Source organism: Sphaerodactylus townsendi, linkage group LG16, assembly GCF_021028975.2.
Source record: "Sphaerodactylus townsendi isolate TG3544 linkage group LG16, MPM_Stown_v2.3, whole genome shotgun sequence".
NCBI classification, from domain to species: Eukaryota; Metazoa; Chordata; class Lepidosauria; order Squamata; family Sphaerodactylidae; genus Sphaerodactylus; species Sphaerodactylus townsendi.
The window spans coordinates 9,127,758-9,151,860 of NC_059440.1; the positions used below are offsets into that span (position 1 = coordinate 9,127,758).

The 24,103-nt window shown below is 48.9% G+C and overlaps 1 protein-coding gene across 1 annotated transcript in view; it reads right to left on the minus strand.

The window, feature by feature from the left end:
* Positions 1 to 24,103, minus strand: part of GOSR1 (golgi SNAP receptor complex member 1) — a 60,235-nt gene that overhangs the window by 26,517 nt on the left and 9,615 nt on the right. Inside the window, exon 6 of the mRNA XM_048519405.1 lies at positions 23,718 to 23,792. Coding sequence (XP_048375362.1) covers positions 23,718 to 23,792 — 75 coding nt within the window. The remainder of the gene's footprint in view (positions 1 to 23,717; positions 23,793 to 24,103) is intronic.

Sequence of the window (24,103 nt, forward strand, 5' to 3'; positions counted from 1 at the left end):
TCACCGCCCTGAGCCCTTCGGGGGAGGGCGGTATACAAACGTAATTAATAATGATGATGATGATGATGATGATGATGATGATGACGACGACGACGACGATGATATTGTAATTCTTGCAGAAGATCCAATGGAATTTATGCAAGAATTACAACATAAGAACAGCTAAGAACTGGTGGGAACATTGTCCAGAGAAATGATTATGGAAAATGAGAAGGTCAAGATCCTGTGGGACTTTCGAATCCAAACGGACAAAGTGTTGAAACACAATACACCAGACATCACCGTGATCGAGGACAAGAACGTGACCATCATCGACATAGCAGTCCCCGGTGACAGCAGGGTCATTGAAAAAGAACACAAGAAGGTCACTAGATACCGCGATTTGAAAATCGAGCTTCAGCGTCTATGGCACAAACCAGCTGAGGTAGTCCCAGTGGTAATCGGCACGCTGGGCGCCATCCTGAAAACACTAGGGCAGCACTTAAAACATTTTTGAATTGATAAAATTAACATCTGTCAAATTCAGAAGGCAGCCCTGCTGGGATCCGAATGAATACTACGCAGATACATTACAAATTCCTAGGCCTTTGGGTGAGACTCGAATTGTAATGAAGGCCAACAACCAGCTAAAGATCTGGCAGCTGTGAACAACAACAACAACAACAACAACAACAAAATCAGCTGATAGATATGTGACATCTGGCGGTCAATGCCGCTAGCAATAGAGCATGACTATGAATATGCAGACATAAAACTACCTGGTTTAGAGTCAATTGGTGCAATATATTACATTTGTTCCCTAAGTTAATAAATGACTTCCAAGTGATTTTCAGTCCTCCCCCCCACCTCCCAAAAAAGGATTTTAGAGTCTTGCTGGTTTAGAGAGATACAGAAGCCATTAAAGAGAGAGAGGAATGACTCGAGAAGAAATGGATGCGTCTAGAACTGAACAGCTTCTGTTTACAGAGCAAAAGGACAAGAGTGCGGATTTCCAGTCAAAGCACAAGCTTGCAAGATGATTTTGCTTTATACAATAACATTTCAGGCTAGTCTGAGATAACAATCTGCCGGGTTCAGCACAAAGGGGCAGGACACAAAGACCCGCCCTTGCAATCGTTCAGGATGTGCCTGCACACGTGCCCCAGCACAGCTTGGAGACAGAGAACCCCTCACCCAAATGCAAACCCACTTCAAAGTCCAGTGAATCAGCTAGCGTTATCCACAGTTAGCTTGTGTGCAACCCAATCAGAATAACCTAGGGAAAGACACAAGGGGAAGACATGAGAAAATCAGGTATGACCCAAAGGATGACTCTTAGATTGCAAACTTTGTTTTTGTGCTTCTGAAGGGAAGTCCTACCAAAGAGCTAAATAGAGGACACTTAAGCACTTACAAGAAGAGCATATCAGACTGTTTGACCTCCATGAAAGCAGCATAGGGAAATGGAGGGAGAGAGGGCAGATCTGCTCCGGTCTTATTTACGTGCTTCCCTAACCGACCCTAGGTTTACTGTCGAAGGCTTTCACGGCCGGGATCACAGGAGCTCTGATCCTCTGAAGATGCCAGCCACAGATGCAGGCGAAACGTTAGGAGAAAATGCTACTGGGATACAGCCATGCAGCCCAGAAAACCCACCACACCCCAGTGACTCTAGGTTTGTCCCGAGGCCTACCCTACCTCACCCCCATCTCGCTGCCCGCCCTTTGCAAGCTCGCTGCACTGCACTTTTGCTTATCATGCTAACCACTGGATCATCTTCCTAGGATGGGTTTCTCAGTTTGGCTGCGGGCCGGTGACAGCTTGTGCTGCCCTCGTTTGACTCTGCTTCGGCGTCCCCCCCACCTTCAGCCTTTTCATTCCCCACCCCTCCAAATACTCTGCTGCCTCTGAACGCCGGTGCTGACAACCTAACGCTTTTTCCTTCTTAGGAAAACCAGCTACCAAAGGAACTGACCCTCCCAAATGAACGCAGCAGATTTCTCAAAGGAAGGGGCTAAATGAACTTCAAAACAGCACAACGGGCATTAATGTAAGTCATTTCCACCAACCACATCTGTCAGAACAAATTCCGGTAATTCACTAATGGACTATGCAAGCCTCCCCTTCCCCCAATACATTTTTCACAGCCTATGCTACTAAGAGCTAGAGAATCTGCTTTACTGAAAACTGCAAAGAAGTTTGGATCGGAAAGCTCTCTTCCTCAATATACACCGTTGCTTCCTTCATGGGGGTTCATTATTTTGAAATTCAGAGAAGGGACTGCGAAGGCACGCCAGAAACTCGATATAAGCAGACACAGAAACATAAAGAAAGAGAGAGAGAGAAATCAGGGCAGGATCACCCTTCCAAAAATTCTGTTATCTGATACCTAATTCTATTTGATATCTGATAGTTAAAACTGCAGGATTGTGCAATGTCACAACCTTTACCTAATGCATTTTTTAAACAGTGGAATACAAACGGTCCTTATTATTAAGGGCTTGAAACTTACCTGCAAACAAAATAAAACTGAAGGCTTTCACAGCCGGATTCAACTGGTTCTGGTGGGTTTTCCGGGCCGTGTGTGGCCACATAACAAGATCCACCAGACAAAACAAGATCCACCAGACCACGGCCACACAGCCCGGAAAACCCACCAGAACCAAAACTGAGGTTGGCAAGATGTTGCCCTCTGCAAGCGCCACACTTGCATTAAATATGAACAACAAGGAACAACAGTTTAAAGTACGAGTTTTACGATGCATACCTTTAAAAAGGTTGAAAGCAGCTCTTACCAGAGTTGGCTCCATCAGACCTTTACAAAGTTTCTTGAAAGGATGAACACAGACTTTGGGGTCAGGCAGGCAGGAAGCGTCTTGTTTTTTGTCCCTAACCTGACATGCTTTCCTGGATTCTAAACCCTCTCCCACCCTACAAAATATATTCCTCATTTTCTTCATCTCAAAGTAAAGCAAAAGGCCAACACAACAGCTCTAAGAAGCAGGGATAAAAACCCTGATGTGCTCCACAATGCTGGACACAAGATTATCAGAACAGCCCTGTAGGATCAGACCAACGGTCCAACTGGGTCCTGCTTCCTGTTCCCGATAGTGGCCAGCCAGATGTTTTGGAGTGTCCACAGCAGGAGGCACAGCAGGGCTGGCCCTATATTTACCATTCAGAGGTAGACTGCCTCCAAACAGAAATTCCCTTTACTCTTCAGGGCAGCCAGCCACTGAAGGACCTCTCAGTCCAGTCCTGGTGAAAGCCACTGAAAGATGGGCGCAACGCCCACAGGGACGGGGTGTGTGTGTGTCAAATGACCCGGGGTACAACGGCGCGGGGGAACTGGCCTGCTGCCACGGCACCCATCCGAGTCGCCTCCTTCCCTCCCCAGGCCCGATACAAGCTGGTGGGCCCGATACAGGCTCTCCCGTCCAAGCGCTCCTCACCCCCATTGTCAGCTCGCCAGTCCAGGGGACACCCCCCTCCCTGCTCCAGTTCAGGCACGCTCCTCCCCACAGCTCTTGATCTAGCCTGGCAAGGCCACTGCAAGCTGGCCAGTCCAGGCACCCATTCCGCTAGGCCAGGGGTAGGGAACCTTTAACACTCAAAGAGCCATTTGGACCCGTTTTCCATGGGAAAAGAAAACACTTGGAGCCGCAAATAATTTTTGACATTTAAAATAAAGATAACACTGTATATATTGGGTTTTTTTTAACCTTTTACTCCGCTCATTCTGAGAAGAGCATGGATGCATCCGCCCTGCTGCCTGCAGGGCGGGCAAGGATGGGGCCAGTGGCTCGGCCTTGCCGGCCGCCGGGAAAGCGCCCGCCCCGCTTGAACGGGGCTGGCGAGAGGGGAAGCCTGCGGCATGTTGGTGCGCCCGCCCTGCTGCCTGCAGGGTGGGCAAGGATGAAGCCGGTGGCTCGGCTCGTGGAGCCGCAGTGCAAGGGCAGAAGAGCCGCATGCGGCTCTCGAGCCACAGGTTCCCTACCCCTGCGCTAGGCTCCCGATCTGGCCTGGCAAACCACGCCCCCCCCCCCAACTCCACTGTGCTCATTTGAGCTGGCGAACCCGATGCGGGCACTCCAGCTGAGGCAGCTACCCCCCAGTGCTGATCTGGGCTGGCAAGGAAGCTGTGGGTTTGCCAGCTACTCCCCTCCCCCCTCCTGGCCACAAGTGCTCCCCATTTCCCTCAATGCTGCTCTGGGCTGGCAAGCACCCCACAGTGCCAACCATCTTCCCCAGGGCTCACCAGCTGAGGTAGCCACCCTCCCAGTGCCTATCTGGACTGGCGAGCCTAATGCAGCTTTACCAGCTGAGGCAGCTAACCCCCCCCCCCCCCCCGGTTGATCTGGGCAGGCTGGACTGAGGCAGACACCCCCACCCCTGAGCCAAGCGCCTCTCCCCATGCTGCTCTGGGGGCTCGCCAGCTGAGGCAGCCCCCGCCACTAGCCCGGCTCAAGCAAATCTCATTTATGTCCTGTTCCATAGGTGTCAAACTCACAGCCCTTCAGATGTTATGGACTACAGTTCCCATCATCCCCTGCCAGCATGATGCTGGGAACTGTAGTCCATAACATCTGGAGGGCCACGAGTTTGACACCTGTGTCCTATTCAGTCCTCATAACAAATGAGTTTGACATATTTGCCGTACAGGGTAGCCATAAGTCAGTGGTTCCTTTCCACCCCATTTAATCGATTGTGAGCTGCTTCTGTTGGGACACAGAGAGGAAGCGTACGACTATTTCAAATAAACAAATACAAACATTACTAGCATCTGCAGCAGGTCCAACCGCAGTCTTTGTTGGTCTCCAGATCGGGCGTTTCTTCAAAGAGCAAGTTTATTTTCATTTTAATCTGCAGGAATGTTAAAAATGTCAGTGTTTGAAACGCTGCTTTTGGCACGCCAAACCCTGCATTTCAGAAGCAGCCCAGCCATCTGGAAGGAAACAAGACGCACAAGAACGCATCAGACGACTTTATTTGCAGTCTTGCTAACTGGGTGGGATGAACAGCCAAGCTGGATTTTAAGGTTGTTGTTTTTTTAAAATAGCATACATTGCGGTTTGGCAAGCAGGAACTCCACAGCGAGCTACAGCCACTGTTTGGTGCAGCCCTTGTATGATATAAGTAGAGTGTGCATAAGTGTGGGGGAACCCAAAGGTCACTAATGCCGTGGCTACTTAATGACTCTGGCAAGAACAGAGCCAGGCACCTGCTGACAGACCTGAGAATCAGGGGCTACCTGCAGATCAGCACCAAGAAGATCCACAGTAATCCCTCCTGTTGCAGACACAAAATTGCTCATTATTTGGGATAAAAGCCTTCATTCTCCAGACATCAAGTTTTCAACAGAAGGCCCGCACAGCTGCTTCCCTTTTCCCCATTTTTGTAAAAGCAAAGCAAAGAGAAAACAATCCTCTCAGAGTTGTGGCTCTGCATCAGCATGCCGGCTCTGTTTGAAGAAGTGCCCGTCTTTGCATGGCTTGGTTCTGTGTGCATTCAAATCAGAATAATTAGTTCCTGTGATCCTATGCTGCAAATATCACTCCGTGCTTCTTCCCCCACTTGTAAGGAATTCCATAGAAGCAGAAATAAAAGGCTTTTTGGGAGTAAAAGTCCATTTATTAAGACATCTTAGAAAGCTCAAGTACACGCAGTGGCAGGAATGACACTTCCCGCCAGAAGCACAGGTTATAACACCATTCACCCCATCCCCCCTTCCTGCTTCCCATGGGAACGGAGTCCTCATCTCCCGCGCAGAGATAAGGTCTCCGCCGAAGAAGCTGGCCCATCGCCCGGGCTGTGGAATGCACTCAAGGTTACTTCACCATCAACACCATTGAATCCTTTACACTCTGCCTCCCTTAAAGAAGACCCCTCCCCCCCAGGTTTATGCGGAAAGGCGCGGTGGAAAGCAGAAATAAGGGTGGGAATATTTTCGGAATAAACCCATTGATTATACCCAGAGGAATATCCCACCCAAGAGACTAAATATTGCAAGCGTTTGCGATTAAAGCGAGAGTCCAGAATAGCGTCAATTTCGTAGTGCTTGTGACCATCAATAATAGTCGGTGGGGGCCTCTCCGGCGGGTCGTGCCAGGCATCGGAAGCGGGAGCCTCCTTGAGCAAGCTGGAATGGAAGACAGGATGAATGTTACTAAGAGAGTTAGGCAAATCTAAGCGAGCAGTGACATCATTAATCACTTTAGTAATCTGAAAAGGTCCCACAAATCTTTTGCCAAGTTTGGAGTATTTATGCACGTCTCTGAGATTTTTTGTAGATAAATACACCCAGGAGCCCACACGCAGAGGAAAATCCGAGCGGTGTTTATCCGCTTGCAGTTTTGGGAGTCCTTTGCTTGTTGTAAAGCGGTCTGGACCGTTTTCCATCCCCTCGACTAGGGATGAAATCCACTGTTGAAACTCTGGGGTCCAAAGCTGCTGCGGGTAGTTGTGGCAACGGTGGAAAGGAGCGACCAGACACAATTTCAAAGGGGGTTTTCTTTGTACTACTATGAACTGCATTGTTGTAGGCAAGTACTCCGCAAACGGAATAAGCCCGCACCAATTGTCTTGGTGGTAGTTGGTGTAACAACGTAAATACTGCTCCAGGGTTCTGTTCGTTCTCTCCGTCTCGCCGTCACTTTGAACGTGGTAGGGCGGCGATGGGGCGGCCCCCAACAACCCCAAAAACGCTTTCCAGAACTTTGAGATGAATTGGGGGCCGCGGTCGGAGACCACCTTAATGGGGGCGGAATGGAGGCGGTAAATATGTTGAATGAACAGCCGTGCCAACTTAGGAGCGGAGGGGATGGACGCACATGGAATAAAATGGGCTTGTTTAGAAAATAAGTCTACCACCACCCATAAAACCGTGTTGCCATGACTTTCGGGCAAATCTGTGGTATTAAAATCCATGGAGATGACTTCCCAAGGGCTGGAGCTACCGGGAGAGGTTACGCAGCAGCCCATGGACGGCTTTCCCGGGATGGTTTTGGCTTCTGCACAAACTGAAGGCAAGCCCTTAATGTATGCCTCAATGTCGTCTTTGCGCATTGCGCGCCACCAGAACTGCCAGTGCCGGGCGGGCTAAAATGCAAGAGTTTTTAAAAAGCCAAAATGTCCAGCCGAACGGGCATCGTGGCAAAGCTGTTCAATGAGTACCTGCTTGCGGAGGGGCGGAGGCATCGTACCAACAGTCCCCCCTCCGCCAAACTCCATTCTCCAAACGCAGAATGGTGGGAGTCACTTTCTTCCGTTGAAGGCTCGTGGCAGCCCCCGCCTCTTGCGTTCCACTGCAGGGAAAGGAGAGACAAGGCTAGGAATGGGGGGTGGAGGATGGTGAAGGCCCGTTTGAAGAGATCGGGTGGACAGCCAACCCCAACTGGGAGGGGAAAGAACAGTACGCTGAATGTCTCGTGAAGGCAGCTCCAATTCCCTCCCCGGGTAGGCGCGCTGAGCCGCTGGCTAGCCAGTTTATTGGTTTTTCCAGGGAAAAAATGGACTGTAAAAGAGAAACGAGAAAAGAAATCGGCCCTTGCAACGGGTTGCTCTTTACCTGCAGATATCTTGAGGGGGGGTGGAAAGAGCTTTCGCCAAGTTTTGTTATGGATCCGACCCGATAAACCTGAAAGGGGTGTTTGGCTCCCTCCAGCCAGAGTGGCCAAGTGGAGAGTGCCACTTTGATGGCCACAGTCTCTTTATCTCCCACAGTCCAGTTGAGTTCCAGCACCAGAGGAATTTCTTAGACAAATAAGCACACGGAACCAGCTCTCTTACTTCATCTTTATTTTTTCTGGCAACAGGGCTGCCCCAAGTGCTTTGTCCGAGGCATCCACGTGAACCACAAACGGGAGATCTGGGTCAGGATGCTTTAGGATAGGATCGGTGGTAAAAGCAGACTTTAAGAGCTGAACGGCTGTTTGACACTCCTCAGACCAGGAAAGGGGGGCCCAGGGCTTAGCGGACAGTGGATCTTTACCCTTAGTGCGTAAGAGGTCTGTGAGAGGGAGAGTCAGTTCCAGCCGAATTGGGGTATAAAGTCACGATAGAAATTAGCAAAACCAAGAAAAGATTGGAGTTCTTTTCTTGCGGTTGGTGGGGGCAGGCCATTGGAGGACTCGCGTCAATTTTAGCAGGATCCATTTTCAAGCCCTCGGCGAGATCCAGTAACCTAAATAGTCAACGGAGGTCTGGTGAAAACTGCATTTGGAGAGTTTGGCAAAGAGAGAGTTGTCGAGCAAGCGTTTCAACACCTCCCGAACCAATGTCTCATGCTCTTCCATGGTTTGCGAGTAAATTAAAACGTCATCTAAGTATACCACAACTCCCTTGTACAATAAATCATGAAGAACTTCGTTGATAAGGGCCATAAAAGCCCGGGCCCCACCTATAACCCGAATGGGATTATTAAATATTCAAACAGGCCGAACATTGTGTTAAACGCAGTCAAGTGGTCATAGCCTTCAGCAATTCTGACTCTGTAGTAAGCTTCTCTCAAGTCCAATTTAGTAAAAATGCGCCCTTTGCCGAAAGTGCATCTAAAAGGTCCTTGATCAAAGGCAAAGGATATTTATTGGACAGGGAGACAGCCTTGAGACCTCGATAATCTGTGCAAAGCCGTAAGGACCCATCTTTCTTTTACAAACAAAACGGGGAGCAGCGTGTGTGTGTTTGGTAGCCCGCCGTATGAACCCGCGAGCAAGGTTCTTGGTTCAAGAAGGCACGGAGTTCCTTCTCCTCATTGGGACTCATGCGATAGATTCTACCTTTGGGTAGTTGCGCCCCGGTTGTATAACAATTTTGCAGTCAGTGTCTCTGTGGGGTGGCAACTGATCGCATTCTTGCTCCTGAAAAACTCTGGCTAGATCATGATATGCAGGTGGGATGCCAATAAGATCGGGAGCAATCGCTGAAGAAGCCAGGGAGGGAGGGTGTGTCAGGAGAAGTTGGGTTTTCCCCAGTTCATGTGTTCACCGCAGGGAGGGTCAGTAAATTCTAAGATCGTTCTTTCCAAATGAACTTTGGTTCATGTAACAGTAACCAAGGCATGCCCAAAACTATGGAGTGTTTGGCCACTGGTGCCAAGATAAAACTAATTTTCTCCCAATGGTCGCTATGGCGGAGGAGAACCGGCTGTGTTTTGTACTGGGCCGGTCCTTCGTTCCCAAGGGCCGCCGACCATTTGGGTGAATGGTATGGGCTTGGCCAGGGGAATTTGGTCCAGACCTAGCTCCTCTGCCACCTGGGGCCGCATTAAGCAGTGGGAGCAGCCAGAATCCACAAGGGCCGAGGCTATGATGCGAGTGTGTTTAGCGGGGTTGGCCAGAAATGCTTGGACAGTAATGGGAGCGCTGCCTTCACTCACCGCGTCAGGAGTCGGGCCCATGTCCATGGGAGTGGAAGAAAGGCAAACAGCTGCTTCCCCTCCTCTGTCGCCTTCGATGACCGCTTTAGAGCCGAACCGTCGGCGGCGGCCCTGACTCCGCGCGGTGGCTTGGCAGATGGGTGCGCGGAGCTGGAGCGGTTGGTTTTTGTTTCTTGGGACAGTTGGCGGCTGAATGACCTGGCCCTCCGCAGTAAAGACACAATCCCAGTCGGCGACGGCGTTCCGAGGTGGTTTCGGTAGGGGCAGCTGGAAGCTTGACTTGGTGGACACAGTAGTGGGTTTTGGGCGTGAAGGCGGCCACCGGCACTTTGGCGTATTCCAGACGAGATGCCACCTGGGATCCCAACTGGATCCAATCTGCAATAGTACGAGGGACCCGAATTAAAAACACCGTTTCACGCAGCTTGCCGTCCACAGCATCCGAGAAGTATTCGCATTTCATGCGTTCAGGCCACTCAGGAGGAAGTCGAGCAGCCGCCGCACGAAATTCACGGGCAAGTTCTGCAAACGGGCGGTTGCCTTGCTGGATAGTTTTGATGGTGCAGATAGCTTCATTCTCGGCGCCTGGATCTTGGAAGCGCAGCTTCTTAAGGCTTGGAGGAATGCGGGCACCGTCGCGCAGAGTCTTCATCCTGCAAATCTAGAAGAGTCACGAACCAGTCGGCTGCTGCCCCATCCAGGACGGAGCCGATGTCCCGGATTTTTTCGCGCTCAGACCGGTATAAATCATCATAGTCTTCCAAGTGGGCATTGAGTTGCAAAATGAAGTAGGGAAGTTTGGAAGCGGTCCCATCAAAGCGGGCTGGTATCGGGGGCCGATAGTAGCCCCGTTCAACGGCTCTTGGTGCCTGCTGGGGTGGTGGTTGCGCGGGTTGGGCAGGTTGGGCAGGCAGCTGTTGTACGGGGGGGGGCCGGAATCGGGGGTGCTGGCGGTGCAGCTGGCGTTTAGTGGCAGGACCCAGATACGTGGCCCCTGGCACCGGCGTGATCAGTAACAGCATAGACTCCAACTTGGGGCTTCCTGGTCTGCGGCCTCCTTAGCTCCCTCTCCAACGCAGCCAGCTCCCTCTCCTTGCTGGGTCAATGCATCCTGGTGCGCATGCAAAGCAGCTTTCTCTCGTTCCAATTTAGCCAGTTCGTCCCGTTTAAGGGCTTCCAGTGAGCTCACTTTGCGTGCGCCAAGAGGGCCTGAACGCTGCGTTGCCGTTGTAAATCCAGTCTGGAGTGTTCCAGGACTTTATCATGGACTGACAGATTCTGGGCATATTGTCGTTGGAGCGCATCTTTGGCGCGGTCCAACTCGAGTTGACTTCTTTGCGCTAAGCTGCTCCCGGTCCCTCTGCAGGTTTTCACGCTCTTGCTGCAACTGTGCGTTCCTCCTCCCATAGCTGGCGTTCCACGGGTCCATGCTTCTTTGGGCATCTCGCAGGTCGCCTACTTCCTCATCCCAGGTCTCCTTCGAAGGGAGAGGGAACAGATCCGGCTGGGAGTGCAGGCTTTCTTCGGACTCTTCTTCATCTGGAAGCGAGACATCGGAGACACCGTAGCCGCCGTAGCCACCGGTGGCTCCCCGAGGCACCTCAGGTGCGGTCGCTGGCCCGAGGATCAGGGGGGTCCGATTGGGAAGCCGATACGGATACCCCTCCCAATTCCAGGTTTAGTCCCGGTGTCCTTTGGACGGGCCCCAGTGCTGTGCCACGGTGGTTCCTTGGGAGCATCACCAAAATACGAGTCCAGGAACCGTTCAATGGATTCCTGGGTTGCCGCATGAAAGGTGGTCAGGCCCGTCTCTTCCATGACAGGTTGCATCTGAGGTTTGTAATCCACACGAGAGCGGGTAGAGATCCGATCCACAGGCGCTGATCCATAGACAGCGCCCTAAACGGCTCATGGAAGTCCCTATGGTGGTCGGCAGGTCCCTCGGTCCAACGGAGGAACGGAGTACTCGTGCTGATAGGAGGACGAGACAGAGGCACCAGAGGGGCCGGTTGGCCTGTGGGTGACTCCAGATCCAGAGGGGAAAGGTCGGAGCCCTCTTGGGGCTACCGCACCTTCCGCAGAAACATTCAACCTCTCCATGTCAAGACACCAGAGGTCCACTGCACTAGGAATATAGATGTATTAGGATTCCTGCCACAATGTAAGGAATTCCATAGAAGCAGAAATAAAAGGCTTTTTGGGAGTAAAAGTCCATTTATTAAGACATCTTAGAAAGCTCAAGTACACGCAGTGGCAGGAATGACACTTCCCGCCAGAAGCACAGGTTATAACACCATTCACCCCATCCCCCCTTCCTGCTTCCCATGGGAACGGAGTCCTCATCTCCCGCGCAGAGATAAGGTCTCCGCCGAAGAAGCTGGCCCATCGCCCGGGCTGTGGAATGCACTCAAGGTTACTTCACCATCAACACCATTGAATCCTTTACACCACTTTTATTATGCTGAGGCAGCGTGGTGTTGTAGTTAAGAGCAGGTGGATTGGGTTTGATTCCCCACTCCTCCACCTGAGTGGTGGAGGCTTATCTGGTGAACCAGATGTGTTGCCACACTCCTGCATTCCTGCTGGGTGACCTTGGGCTAGTCACGGTTCTTCGGAACCCTCCCATCAGCCCCACCTACCTCACAAGGTGTCTGTTGTGGGGAGAGGAAGGGAAAGGAGCTTGTAAGCCACCTTGAGTCTCCTTACAGGAGAGAAAGGGGGGATACAAGTCCAAACTCCTCCTCCTCCTCCTAAAGCTGTCTACATTTTCAAGGAAAAATCCAGAATCAGGCCACAGAAAAATGGCACAAATAAAGAATTCACAGGTTCACAGTATACCAAGAGGAAGCAACACCTAAATGGGAACTTCCAAGTGAAAGCGGGAGGGATGAGAAATCAAACGGCAGACCTCGTTGCCACATTCTGTCCCCCTATCCCAGATAAGGGAATGGCAAAATTTCACCATCACAAAGCACAGTCACTTTCTACAGTCACAATCCCAGCACAAGTATGATCTCAGTTGCCAGTAACTGCTGTCCTACTAGTATTCTGATGGGGACTCATTAAAAAGCATTAAGATTAAACACGAGAACAACGCCTGCTTCAAATGCAAATGAAGCACAAGGCAGAGGCTCGCTTTAAAACGCCAAAGCCAGCAGGCAACTGTCTTTAGCTTTCATGTAGGTTATTTATACACAATAATAATGAAGCCCTTGAGAGTCGGTCTCCCCCTTGGAATGTCCGCCAAAGAAAAGAAGAAAGAAATGGTCTACTCACTACTCAAGTTTACACCCCCTTGCTTACGTAATGACAGACCCCCCTCCAATCAAGTTGCATTCTTTACCACAATCATTTCCACCACGCACACCTAGAAGTCTGGTCCACACATGCAGGAAAATGAGTTGGCAAAAACACTTTGCAGGTACGTAACTAGTCAATAAATCAGGGGACTGACCCTTTCTCCCTATTGGGCTAACTTTTCTACTTGCAGGGAGTCTTTTTTAAATGGAAGAAGAGGGAGAGTTTGGATTTATATCCCCCCCTTCTCTCCTATAAGGAGACTCAAAGGGGATTACAACCTCCTTTCCCCTCCCACTACAACAAATACCCTGTGAGGTGGGTGGGGCTGATAGAGCTCCGAAGAACTGTGACTAGTCCAAGGTCACCCACCTAGCATGTGTTGGAGTGCACAAGCTAATCTGATTCACCAGATAATCCTCCACAGCTCAAGTGGCAGAGGAGGGAATCAAATCCGGTTCTCCAGATTAGAGTACACCTGCTCTTAACCACTACATGTGGAAAGGAATATGCTGAGCAGGAATATAACTCCTGCATTCCAAAGTGGTGCAGACCATTCTGTCATCTCATTCTTCTGCACTGAGAACCAGCCTTTTGTTGAAAAAGTGCAGGATGTAAGAAGAACACTACCAGATCAAACCAGTGATTCCTCTAGTCCAGGGGTAGGGAACCTGCGGCTCTCCAGATGTTCAGGAACTACAATTCCCATCAGCCTCTGTCAGCATGGCCAATTGGCCATGCTGGTAGGGGCTGATGGGAAATGTAGTTCCTGAACATCTGGAGAGCCGCAGGTTCCCTACCCCTGCTCTAGTCCAGCATCCTGTGCCATATAACACCCAACCAATTGCCCTGGTGGACCAAGAAACACGGCACAGAAGTCTGTTGCCTCTATAAATGAAAGTTCCCTTTACTCATCACACCTAGAAACCCCTGACAGACTTCTCTTCCACAAATCTGTCTAATTTCCTTTTAAAGCCACCTGTGTTTGTAGTCATCAGCAGTGCGTTTCTACTAGCAGTGAGTTTCACAAGTACTCATTGAGTAAACAGTGATGTGAACCAGCATTATCCAGGCTTATAAACTGCCACTCACCAATGTTGAAAAATAGTCTCACAGGTGTCAAACTCACAGCCCTCCAGATGTTATGGACTACAATTCCCATCATCCCCTGCTGGATGATGGGAACTGTAGTCCATAAAATTTGGAGGGCTGTGAGTTTGACACCTAAGTGATCGGGGGGGGGGGTTCCCCACAAAACTATTCTTCTCCTGTTTTCAGCTTTCAGGGAACAAGTATCTAATGCTGCGGGGAAGAGGACTTGAGGGGAAATGCAGTTTAACAAATACTTTAAACAAAGACAAGTACAGGGTGGCAGGCTATTAAAAATGGACACGAGTTAGAAACTTAAGAAAACTTATTTGCAGGGAAGCAAACCAAGAAGCTTTGCTATCAGGTTTTAAAAGAATGAGTGCTGCTTGTGTGGAAATCTTGCTACTAAAAATACTTGGCATTTCTATAGTGCTTGTTTCCTACTGTTACATTCCGTGGTGCAGTGGTTAAGAGCAGGCGGATTCTGATCTGGAGAACTGGGTTTGATTCCATTCTCCTCCACCTGAGTGGCAGAGGCTTATCTGGTGAACCAGATGTGTTTCTGCACTCCTGCATTCCTGCCAGGTGACCTTGGACTAGTCACAGTTCTTCGGAACTCTCTCAGCCTGTTGTGAGGAGAGGAAGGGAAAGGAGCTTGCAAGCCACCTTGAGTCTCCTTACAGGAGAGAAAGATGAAGTATAACTCCAAACTCTTCTTCTTCTATCAGAAGTGACTTTCGTTTGGGATTGGGGGATATTCTTCAATCACCCATTCCACTAAGGTCCACCACTTTGCTCCCATTTTGAGTGTGGAGGGCTCCCTAAACTCTAGGAGCACACTTTAATCTGACTGTTGATGACCTTTTCAGTGTGATTCTGACGGCTACTGGCAAGTTTCTGGGAAGCTACCTGGATACTTTGGGGAAAGGTGGGATGTAAATATTGTAGATAAACAATAGAAAGCAAAGTGGCAATTTATGCTTCAAGGAACTTCAGAAGGACTGGATCAGTCACCCAGGCCTCCCACTGCAAACTGGGCCTCTGCAGCAGCACAAGATCAGCTCAAAGGGCCGTCTCCCCCAGTGCTCTGTTTCCAACAGCGATCAGCAACATAATCCCGGAAATTCTAGGAGTAGGACACAAACATTGTCCCGGATGCTGCTCCGCCTGGACATGGAGGTTCCCTTTTGGTCCCTCAGCTGTCGATTCAGGAAATCTACTCCCCCAACCCTGCCATCCATCACTAAGTTTTAGAACTTGTCAGGGATTCTGTTCTCCCAAAATACAAGTGCTGAGCTGACAGACCTCTCTTTTTTCCTCTTATCCCAGTGCTTTGCAGAATGAGCAGCTTGTCCGTTCATTACCAAGTCCTGTTTGATGGAAAGCCTCATCACGGATGGGGGCAGGTGGAGAGAAGAACCACAGAACGCATGCATTATTTACTCTCTTTGCCTGAAAGAGTATTAACAGCTGAAGTGGACAGGGCAGGCAGGAGGAGAGACAGGCAGGCAACCAGGCTACTCTATTACACATCCAGACACACACAGAGAGGCCTGTCTTCTCTGAATGCAGTTTCGGACCGACCATTGAAAGAAGGAGAATTGGATTTATATCCCCCTTTCTCTCCTGTAAGGAGACTCAAATGGGCTGACAAACTCCTTTCTCCCCCCCCCCCATAACAAACGCCCTATGAGGTAGGTGGGACTGAGAGAGCTCTGAAGAACTCTCTGTGACTAGCCCAATGTCACCCAGCTGGCATGTGCACAAGCTAATATGATTCACCAGATAAGCTTCCACAGCTCAAGCAGCAGAGCGGGGAATCAAACCCGGTTCTCCAGATTAGAGTGCACCTGCTCTTAACCACTACACCACACTGGCTCTCATGAATTAAGGTGAGTGACACTTATTGGATCAGACCAAAGGCCCATCCGAAGAGTGCTTCTGGGTCCCCTTAAGGATGTGAAGAGTGGATTGGAATGATGTTCAGTTCAAAGCAAAGCAACAAGATCGGCCAAGACCCAATTACTCGCCCAACAACAAGGGAAGGTGTGAAATCCTATATTGTTAAGGTGAATAACATGAAATAAAGTGAATCAATGGAATAGTTCATTCACAAACTAAAGTGCATTAAGCAAACATCAATGGGGGTAGTCCGTTCATAAATATATAGAGTTTTACATTAGTGATAATTCCATGCGGGTAAGTATAGTCCAAAGACGTGATGGTTCCGCAATTGCTTCAGTTTCATACAGGTAAGTAATTTTTCAGGACTACACCACGTAATGAGCAACAGATATGCAAGACACAAGTAAGACAGTTCGTAACAACAGCACATAGCTGCAATGGTAACAAGTATCACATAGCTGTATCAGCAGCAAGCAAGTAGCAGGTAGCCATATCAGCAGCAGTTACTGACTAGCACCTGCTGTAGAGTTTTGCTGTCTGTGTTATCTGCATTGTTTTGGCACTTTTCCCAGACTGGCCTGGTCTGGCGTGTGAAGGTTTTTGTGGGGGTTGGACCAAAACTCTCTTGGACACTTCCTTGACGTTTTCACCTCATTGCTCGCAAGCCTTTGGATGGAATCTAAGCCTTTCAATAAAGATCCCTTTCTTCTATGGAGATTCTGATTGTCTGGTCTAAGTTCGTTACAAAGGAGAATGTGAGAGCAACAGCTCGCCCCATTTGTGACAGCGGCCCACCTCTGGGCATGGGAGCTGTCGTTCAGCTCCCAACAGATATCTTCTCCTTCATGCATCTGGCACCTGTCTTTAAAAGTCCTCTAAACCAGTGGCCCCTATTGCCTCTTATGGCTGACTCCCATAAGCCTGCAGTTCACTAGGGTTCTTATAAACAATCCAGTACTAAGGGATATGCAGAACCGCTTCGGGGATCCGAAGTCTGACTTGGCCAATTCATTAAATATTGGAGGGCCGCAGAGGAAGGAAGGAATGCTGGCCGGAAAAGAAAAGCCAGCCAAGACCTGCCCTGAGTTCCTTACATGAAGAGGAATTTCTCTTTGTCTGACCAGAATCGAATGCTAATTGGCATAATCAGGAGGCTGCCAACATTCCTAACATGCACAGGCCATGGCTCCTGTAAGGAAGCGACAGAAGCCCCGACAGGAAGGAATCCACCTGGCTGAACTCTTCGAGGCAACTTTAGCAGAACGTAACATCCATTGGGTCTGCACTCTGTGGTACTCCAGATGTTCATGGACTACAAATCCCATCTGGAGAGCCACAGGTTGCAGACCCCTTGAGAACCCAACACATTTGGCTAACCTCTCTCTCTTTGGGCAAGGGGTGAATGTACACATGTGCCCCTTTTGGACTGCTGTCTTCTTATCCCCAAAGCATCCTGTTTTGTGTCCTGCATATAATTGCTCTTATATGATTATGCTGCCCTTCCCGACAAGGAGGACGGCATACTTGGTTTCCCCTTCCATTTTTTCCCTCACAACCACCCTGGGAGTGAGACAGAGATTGACCAGCACAAAATACATTCCACGGCTGAGTCGAGATCGGAACTTGGGTCTTCCCAATCTGCCACTGTAACTACCGAGCCTTGTCAGTTTTCATGTTCATGGCTCAGTTATAAACACCACTGTGCAATGGAAAATAAAGCAATTATCCCAAACAGGATAAACTTCTGCCAACTGGCACGGGAGCCAGACAGGCAAGGTGGTTCCTTTGTGGCAGTGCAAACAGAAGTGGGTGTGGAGTGGGCTAGAACAGCTGTTCACATATGCAAACATGTATTCAGTGGACAGATATCCAAACTGTCTCATGTGTCAGGGAAGGAGAGAGGACTGCCAAACCATCCTGAAAGCTTGTGAACATGAGATCAACAGAGGGCGGGGACCTCCAGCAGTCCGACAAAGAGAAACAAGCAACTTGAAAAGAGAGTCTGCAAAACCACTAAACAGTGGACCAGAAAGATGAACAGCGAACAGCAATGAATTTGAAGTCACAAAAGGATGAAAAGGCCCAATGGGATCCCACGGGGGTTTTCCCTCCCTTCTGATACATGGCAGGCAGATCTACCCTCTGGCTCTCCCCACATCAACCCCGGTCCCTTCCACATATGCAGAATAATGCACTTTTAATGCACTTTGCAGCTGGATTTTACTGTGTGGAATAACAAAATCCACTTGCCAACAGTTGTGAAAGTGGACTGAAAGTACATTATTCTGCATGTGTGGAAGGGGCCCCCAAAACAGAAAGGCAGGGGTGTCCTAAACAACAATATCTTTGGGGTTTTCCACCCTTGCTGCCAAATATCTATGGCAGCTGTGGGCATGCATGTACATTTGAACGAGTGGGCATGTTTCTTCTCCCAGTATGATCAACTAAAATCAGCTTACGGCTTCCAAACCTCAGCAGCTTCCGACTTGCAAGACAAAATGAGCAAATGCAAAAGTCCCCGGAGAAACTTCAGAATTGCAACCGAGCTCCTTTTTGCTTCAATAAATTTAACAGATTCTACTTGAAGGCATCCAGCCTCACACCAACTTGAAACAGTGAATTCTTCAGTGCATGAAGAACTGCTGTTTCTCTGTCGATTTCCCTTGGGGGGGAGGAGCCTCCAAATTATAGTTTTTGAATTCTAGAAGATGGTCGCTCGGATTAGTAACCACTTTCCCTTCACAGCTTTTTACACATTCCTCTTTCTTGCAGTATCTGATCAGCAGGCACTGCCCCTCTGCAGGTATTCTGTGGGAGGGTGAAGAGGAAAAAGGAGAAAAGGAGGAAAGAGCAAAAACAGGAGGAGGAGGAGGAAGAGGGAGGAGAAGAAGAAGAAGAAGAAGAAGAAGAAGAAGAAGAAGAAGAAGAAGAAGAAGAAGAAGAAGAAGAAGAAGAAGAAGAAGAAGAAGAAGAAGAGGAAGAAGAGGAAGAAGAGGAAGAAGAAGAAGAAGAAGAAGAAGAAGAAGAAGAAGAATTTTGGATTTATACCCCACCTTTCTCTCCTATAAGGAAATTCAAGGTGGCTTACAAGCTCCTTTCCCTTCCTCTCCCCCCAACAGATACCTTGTGAGGTAGGTGGGGCTGAGAGAGTTCTGAGAGAACTGTGACTAGCCCAAGGTCAGGAATGCAGGAAGTGTGGAATGCAGGAATGTGGAAACACATCTGGTTCACCAGATAGGCCTCTGCCACCCAGGTGGAGGAGTGGGGAATCAAACCCGGTTCTCCAGATTAGAATCCACCTGTTCTTCACCACTACACCACACTGGAAAGAGCAAGAAGGGGGGGAAGGGGCAAGAAGAGTATTTTCCAAAGCAAAGAAGAATGGATACACCCTCAGAGGAAAAGCAGGTATTCTTTCACTATTTCACAGCCCTTTTCCTGATAACAGAGGACTCTTTCTAGCAAACCACGTAGAGAGCATGGTCTCTCTCACTGACACACAAACCTGGTCCCATATTAACGGATGAAATCCCATGCCACGACAATAGTCAAGTAGAAAACGCGCCTGCTCTCCATCAGTCCCAAAACAAAGGAGGGCTTGTCCTCTACAAAGGGAGCACATCAAGTGCCGGCAAGCACCGGAGGCCCACTCCATCACCTTTCAATCAAAAGTATAATGTGAAAAGGGGTGATTAATAGCCACCTTTTTTAGTAACAGAAAGCCAAGCTTTTATAATTAAAGCCTCACGCTGCCCTGCTGAAGATAAATCAGACACTCGGTGCCTCACCTGACAGGCGCCGGACTGTAAATGAGAGAAAAGCGGCATCTCCAAATTATGCCCAAGAGGCAAGGATCCACAAGGAGCGCTCCCTGCACAAACTGCACCACAATAAACGAGAGTCACACAGGAAAAGCTCCCTATTCATTTTGGTTGAACCTGCACTGGAGAACCTCCCAGTGGGTTGTGATGAAAATGAGCTAAAAACGAAGTTCTCCTGCAAAAAGTCATAGGGTGGGAGGGGGATTGATACTTGGAAATCCCACAGCCACAGAACCACTGAGCTCCTGTACACCTTACCCAGAATCTCAGTAGCCTAGCTGATCGACATTTGCCCTGATAGCTTCTCAGGATTAGGACAACAGAAAGTGGTTCACCTAATCCTGAATCAAAGAGGTTCAATGCAGGAAAGTGTTGGTATGTAAATGATGTAGGTTTTAAGCTGGAATGCAATACAGTGGTACCTTGAAAATCGTCGATAATCCGTCCAGAGATTATCGGTGATTTTTGAAAATGGCGTATTTTGAGGTACGCTGTTTGCGCACGCCATTTGCACATGCACAACACCGTTTGCGCACGCGCAACAGCGTTTGCATACCCTTGGCGGCCACCGAAAATCGAGGCAGCCGATGATCTTCAAGGGCAGAAATCGGCACCTGGCAATCGTCGATTTCCGATTGTCGAAGGCACCGATTTTCGAGGTACCACTGTAGTTAGATGTTTCATTATGTATTTTTATACTTGCCATGATGAAGTTGTTCGCCACCCGGAGTCTGGTTTTTCCCAGGTTAGGGCGGGGTATAAATATGAAATAAAGTAAAAGACCTATTCAAACTCTACAATGACTGTCCCCATTTTACCAGCATGGAATCAAAGGTATTTGCTTGCCTAAGGGAATTCCTGGCTAAGAAGGAGACATAATTCAAAGCCCCCCTTGCTTTTCTTAATCACACTCTCTCGTGCATACACACTCAGCCAAGCATCACCCTGTTCTATGAAAAATAAAACTCATTACATTAAAGCGGAGGGGCGGAGTGAGGGGAGAGAACATGGAAAAATGCATCACTCTATCAGTAGGCGCTCTACCAGTAGACGCCCCCTCCCCTTCGAAAGTGAGCTTTCAGTTCCAAACCTTTGAAAAGCCCACAGTATTATCATATCTGTGAAATTTAACAACATTCAACCGTTATTAATTTACTGCGACAAAGGCAAACGGAGCAAAAGCCAAGTGAATCTCCACCGAGGGAATCTTCACCGAGTCTTCCGAGCACCTACAGAAGGCTGTGGCAGAGCCAAAGAATGAGATACGCAACTGTTGTGTGTTTCTAGCCCACTTCTCAGCCTACTCCAATACGGCAGAGAAAACCAGCAATTTCCTGGAAGGCTTTTTCATGCACCTTCAATTACAGAATGAGAAAACTGTCTTCAGGAACAGAAAGCCAAGAAAGTCCACAAGGAACGAGCGCCCCCTTGTGCATCGACGAACAGTTAAGTTTTAGCTGCCTGATCCCCAGTTCCTACGAATTCAGACAATGACCGGTATTTTTCAGTACAGTTAATCCACAACACTTTTATTCACTAGAAGTGATTCAAGGCCATTTATTCTATGCGCAATCCTTTCCACCCGTCCGAGCCTTGTGGCTGTCCCAAGTTTTAATCAAGGCATGAGGAAAAATTACTCTCAGAAACTGGGGAAGATTAGAGATATTTCAACTTGAATGGGACATGGCTCTTCATATCTTGTGTTTAATGTTCAGCTATGGCCAGAATCCAGTGGTGTACCACCCACAGGGATGGGCGGCGGGTGGGGAGGTTGTCAAAAGACCCCAGACACAGTGTGAGGAAGGTGCCTAAAGACAGAGCTGGCCTGCTGCCGCAGTGCCCATCCGAGCTGCCTCCTTCCCTCCCCAGGCCCTCGGAGGCAGTGCTCGGAGACACTACTGGCCTGCTGCTGCTGCTGCAGTGCCCGTTCAAGCTGCCCCCGAGCCCTGCCTTCGAGCGTGGGGCAGGGGCAGGGGGGTGCCCAGAGCAGGTGTTGTCGCCGGGCACCATCTCCCCCCAATATGCCTCTGCCAGACTTCATCAGCAGCCAGTCACTCTCCAGAAAACAGAATGATTCCCTTCCTCCAAGCAAGCAGTAGCAAGAGCAGGAAGCAGCTGCCAGGACAACGGAAGAGGACTCTGCATCAGCCCAACATTGCCAATTTTACTTGGAAGCAGCTGCTGCTTAGTCCTCACCTGGCCATCTTCTGGGAGGGAGGATATTCTCCGCCCCCCACCCCCCCTCCCGCTGCATGTCTCCTGAAAAGCAGCCAAGATGCACTGGAGGGCCTGAAGGTAAGATTCTCACTTAGTTATGTAAAAATCTCCTTGGGAACAAATCCCTGAAGAGTATGACATACATCTCTGAACACATTAAAGTTAGCACTGAAAGCTCTTCCTGTTCAGTGCGACCGACTTTGTTGTACAAATCCTTGAAAACCTGAAGCAAAATGGCTAATTTTCAACTCAAGGAATTTTATTTTCTCTGACATCTCTGGTGCGCAGTAGAGCCTCTGGTGCGCAGCAGAGTAAGGAAGAAGATGGAAAACCTTTTTGGATTACAGTAATTGATGAATTGGACAGTTATACAGAGATTATAAGGACTATAAAAGAATTATAAGAGGTGACGTGATGACCATGTTTAGATATTTGAAGGGATGTCATGTTGGTGAGGGAGCAAGCTTGTTTTCCGCTGCTCCAGAGACTAGGACCAGGAGTCATGGGTTCAAGCTGAAGGAAAAGAGATTCCACCTCAACATCAGGAAAAACTTTCTGACAGTAAGGGCTCTCCCCACTTTCCTTTCTCATGCACTCCAAATTTTTGATTTCAGTTTCCTGACAGTAAGGGCTGTTTGACAGAGGAATGCACTGCCTCGGAGTGTGGTGGAGTCTCCTTTTTTGGAGGTTTTTAAAGAGAGGCGGGATGGCCACCTGTCAGGAGTGCTTTAACTATGTGTTCCTGAATTGCAAGGGGTTGGACTTGATGGCCCTTGGGGTCTCTTCCAACTCTATGATTCTATAACTATATGGATGAGATAAACAATTGAGGCTGTATTTTAATTTCTTGAGTCTTAAAATTATGATTGGAATTTAAGATGTTGTAAAATCAGATGATACAGATGTATGAAAGCTTCACAACGATTTCTATGCTTGGTTTTAATTCCATGTTATTTTTTTTAATTATTTGTTCTATTTTAGTGCCACAGGCAACAGTCTGCCTCTCCCCACCCCACCCCTACCAAGGTTGAGTCTGTCTGCCCCTCAGATCACCGCAGTCTCCAACAGAAGAGTAATTCTGGGGTGGTTGTGTCTTCCTTATCTTCCCTGACTCTGCTCCTGCAAGGCCCAGAGCCAGAGCTGGCAAATCTTCCTCTCCCAGCACTAAAGTTGCCACCTGCGTCCTGGGAATTGCCTTGCTCTTCCCTGCGTGGTGTAGTGGTTAGGAGCAGGTGTATTCTAATCTGGAGAACCAGGTTTGGTTCCCCAGTCTTTCACCTGCGTGGTAGAGGCTTATCTGGTGAACCAGATGTGTTTCTGCACTCCTACATTCCTGCTGGGTGAACTTGGGCTAGTCACAGTTCTTCAGAACTCTCTCAGCCCCACCTACGTCACAAGGTGTCTGTTGTGGGGAGAGGAGGGGAAAGGAGCTTGTAAGCCACCTTGAGTCTCCTTACAGAAGAGAAAGGTGGGGTACAACTCCAAACTCTTCTTCTTCTGCACTACCATGGCTTCTCTGCCCTGAGGGGAGATCCATTAAATCCAATGATTTTTAACTATCTTCAAAATGATTAATCTTATGTGTTCCAGTCCCCGGTGTTTGCCTAACTCTCTCATCTCTTAATTCTCTTCTAATCTTATTCTTATCTAGAACCAGCCAACCGAAAAGCCTCTGTGATGAATTCAATGCCTGCTACAGAATTACTGAACTACCTCCAGAACCTACATTTTGCTAACTCCGCTCTCCAGTATCGTGATTAGTTTCTGGGATTTAAATGTAAAGAGTGAGCTAATCACCTAGATTGCACCTTGCTCCATTTTGCACTGGAATTACTTCATCATATCTCCATGCATCATCAGATACTGTAAGATCATCAGTACTGCCCAAGGGAGCTGAAGAAAGAGGAGTCTCCTATTGGACAATAGGAGATATGCTGATAAACACACCACCCAAGATTCCAGAATCTCCCACCGTCGTCGTGTTCGCTCCAAGGAAGGCCCCCCCAAAACCAGAAGACAACAAGAAGACTCACTTCCGAAGGTGTTCGTGCTCCTTCAGGAACAGCTCTGTCCGCCGGTTGTTCACGCCACACCCGCTTTTGTAGGACCTGAAAGGTTGGTTCAAAGCAAGAAGTGACGCAGAAGAAAAGAGTATCATATCTCCTCACACGGATCATTTCTACTGACCCAGACAGACCACATTTAGACTGCAAAGCAGGGGTTGCATCTGATGAGCCCCCCCAACCCACCTGATGACCCCAGACACCCCCCAAATCACCTGAAGACCTCAGCCACCCCATCCATACAAGGAATAGTCTCTCCCCCCCCCCCCCGTTTCCTTTCTCATGCACCCCAAATTTTTGATTTCAGCTTCCTGACAGTAAGGGCTGTTTGACAGAGGAATGAACTACCTTGGAGT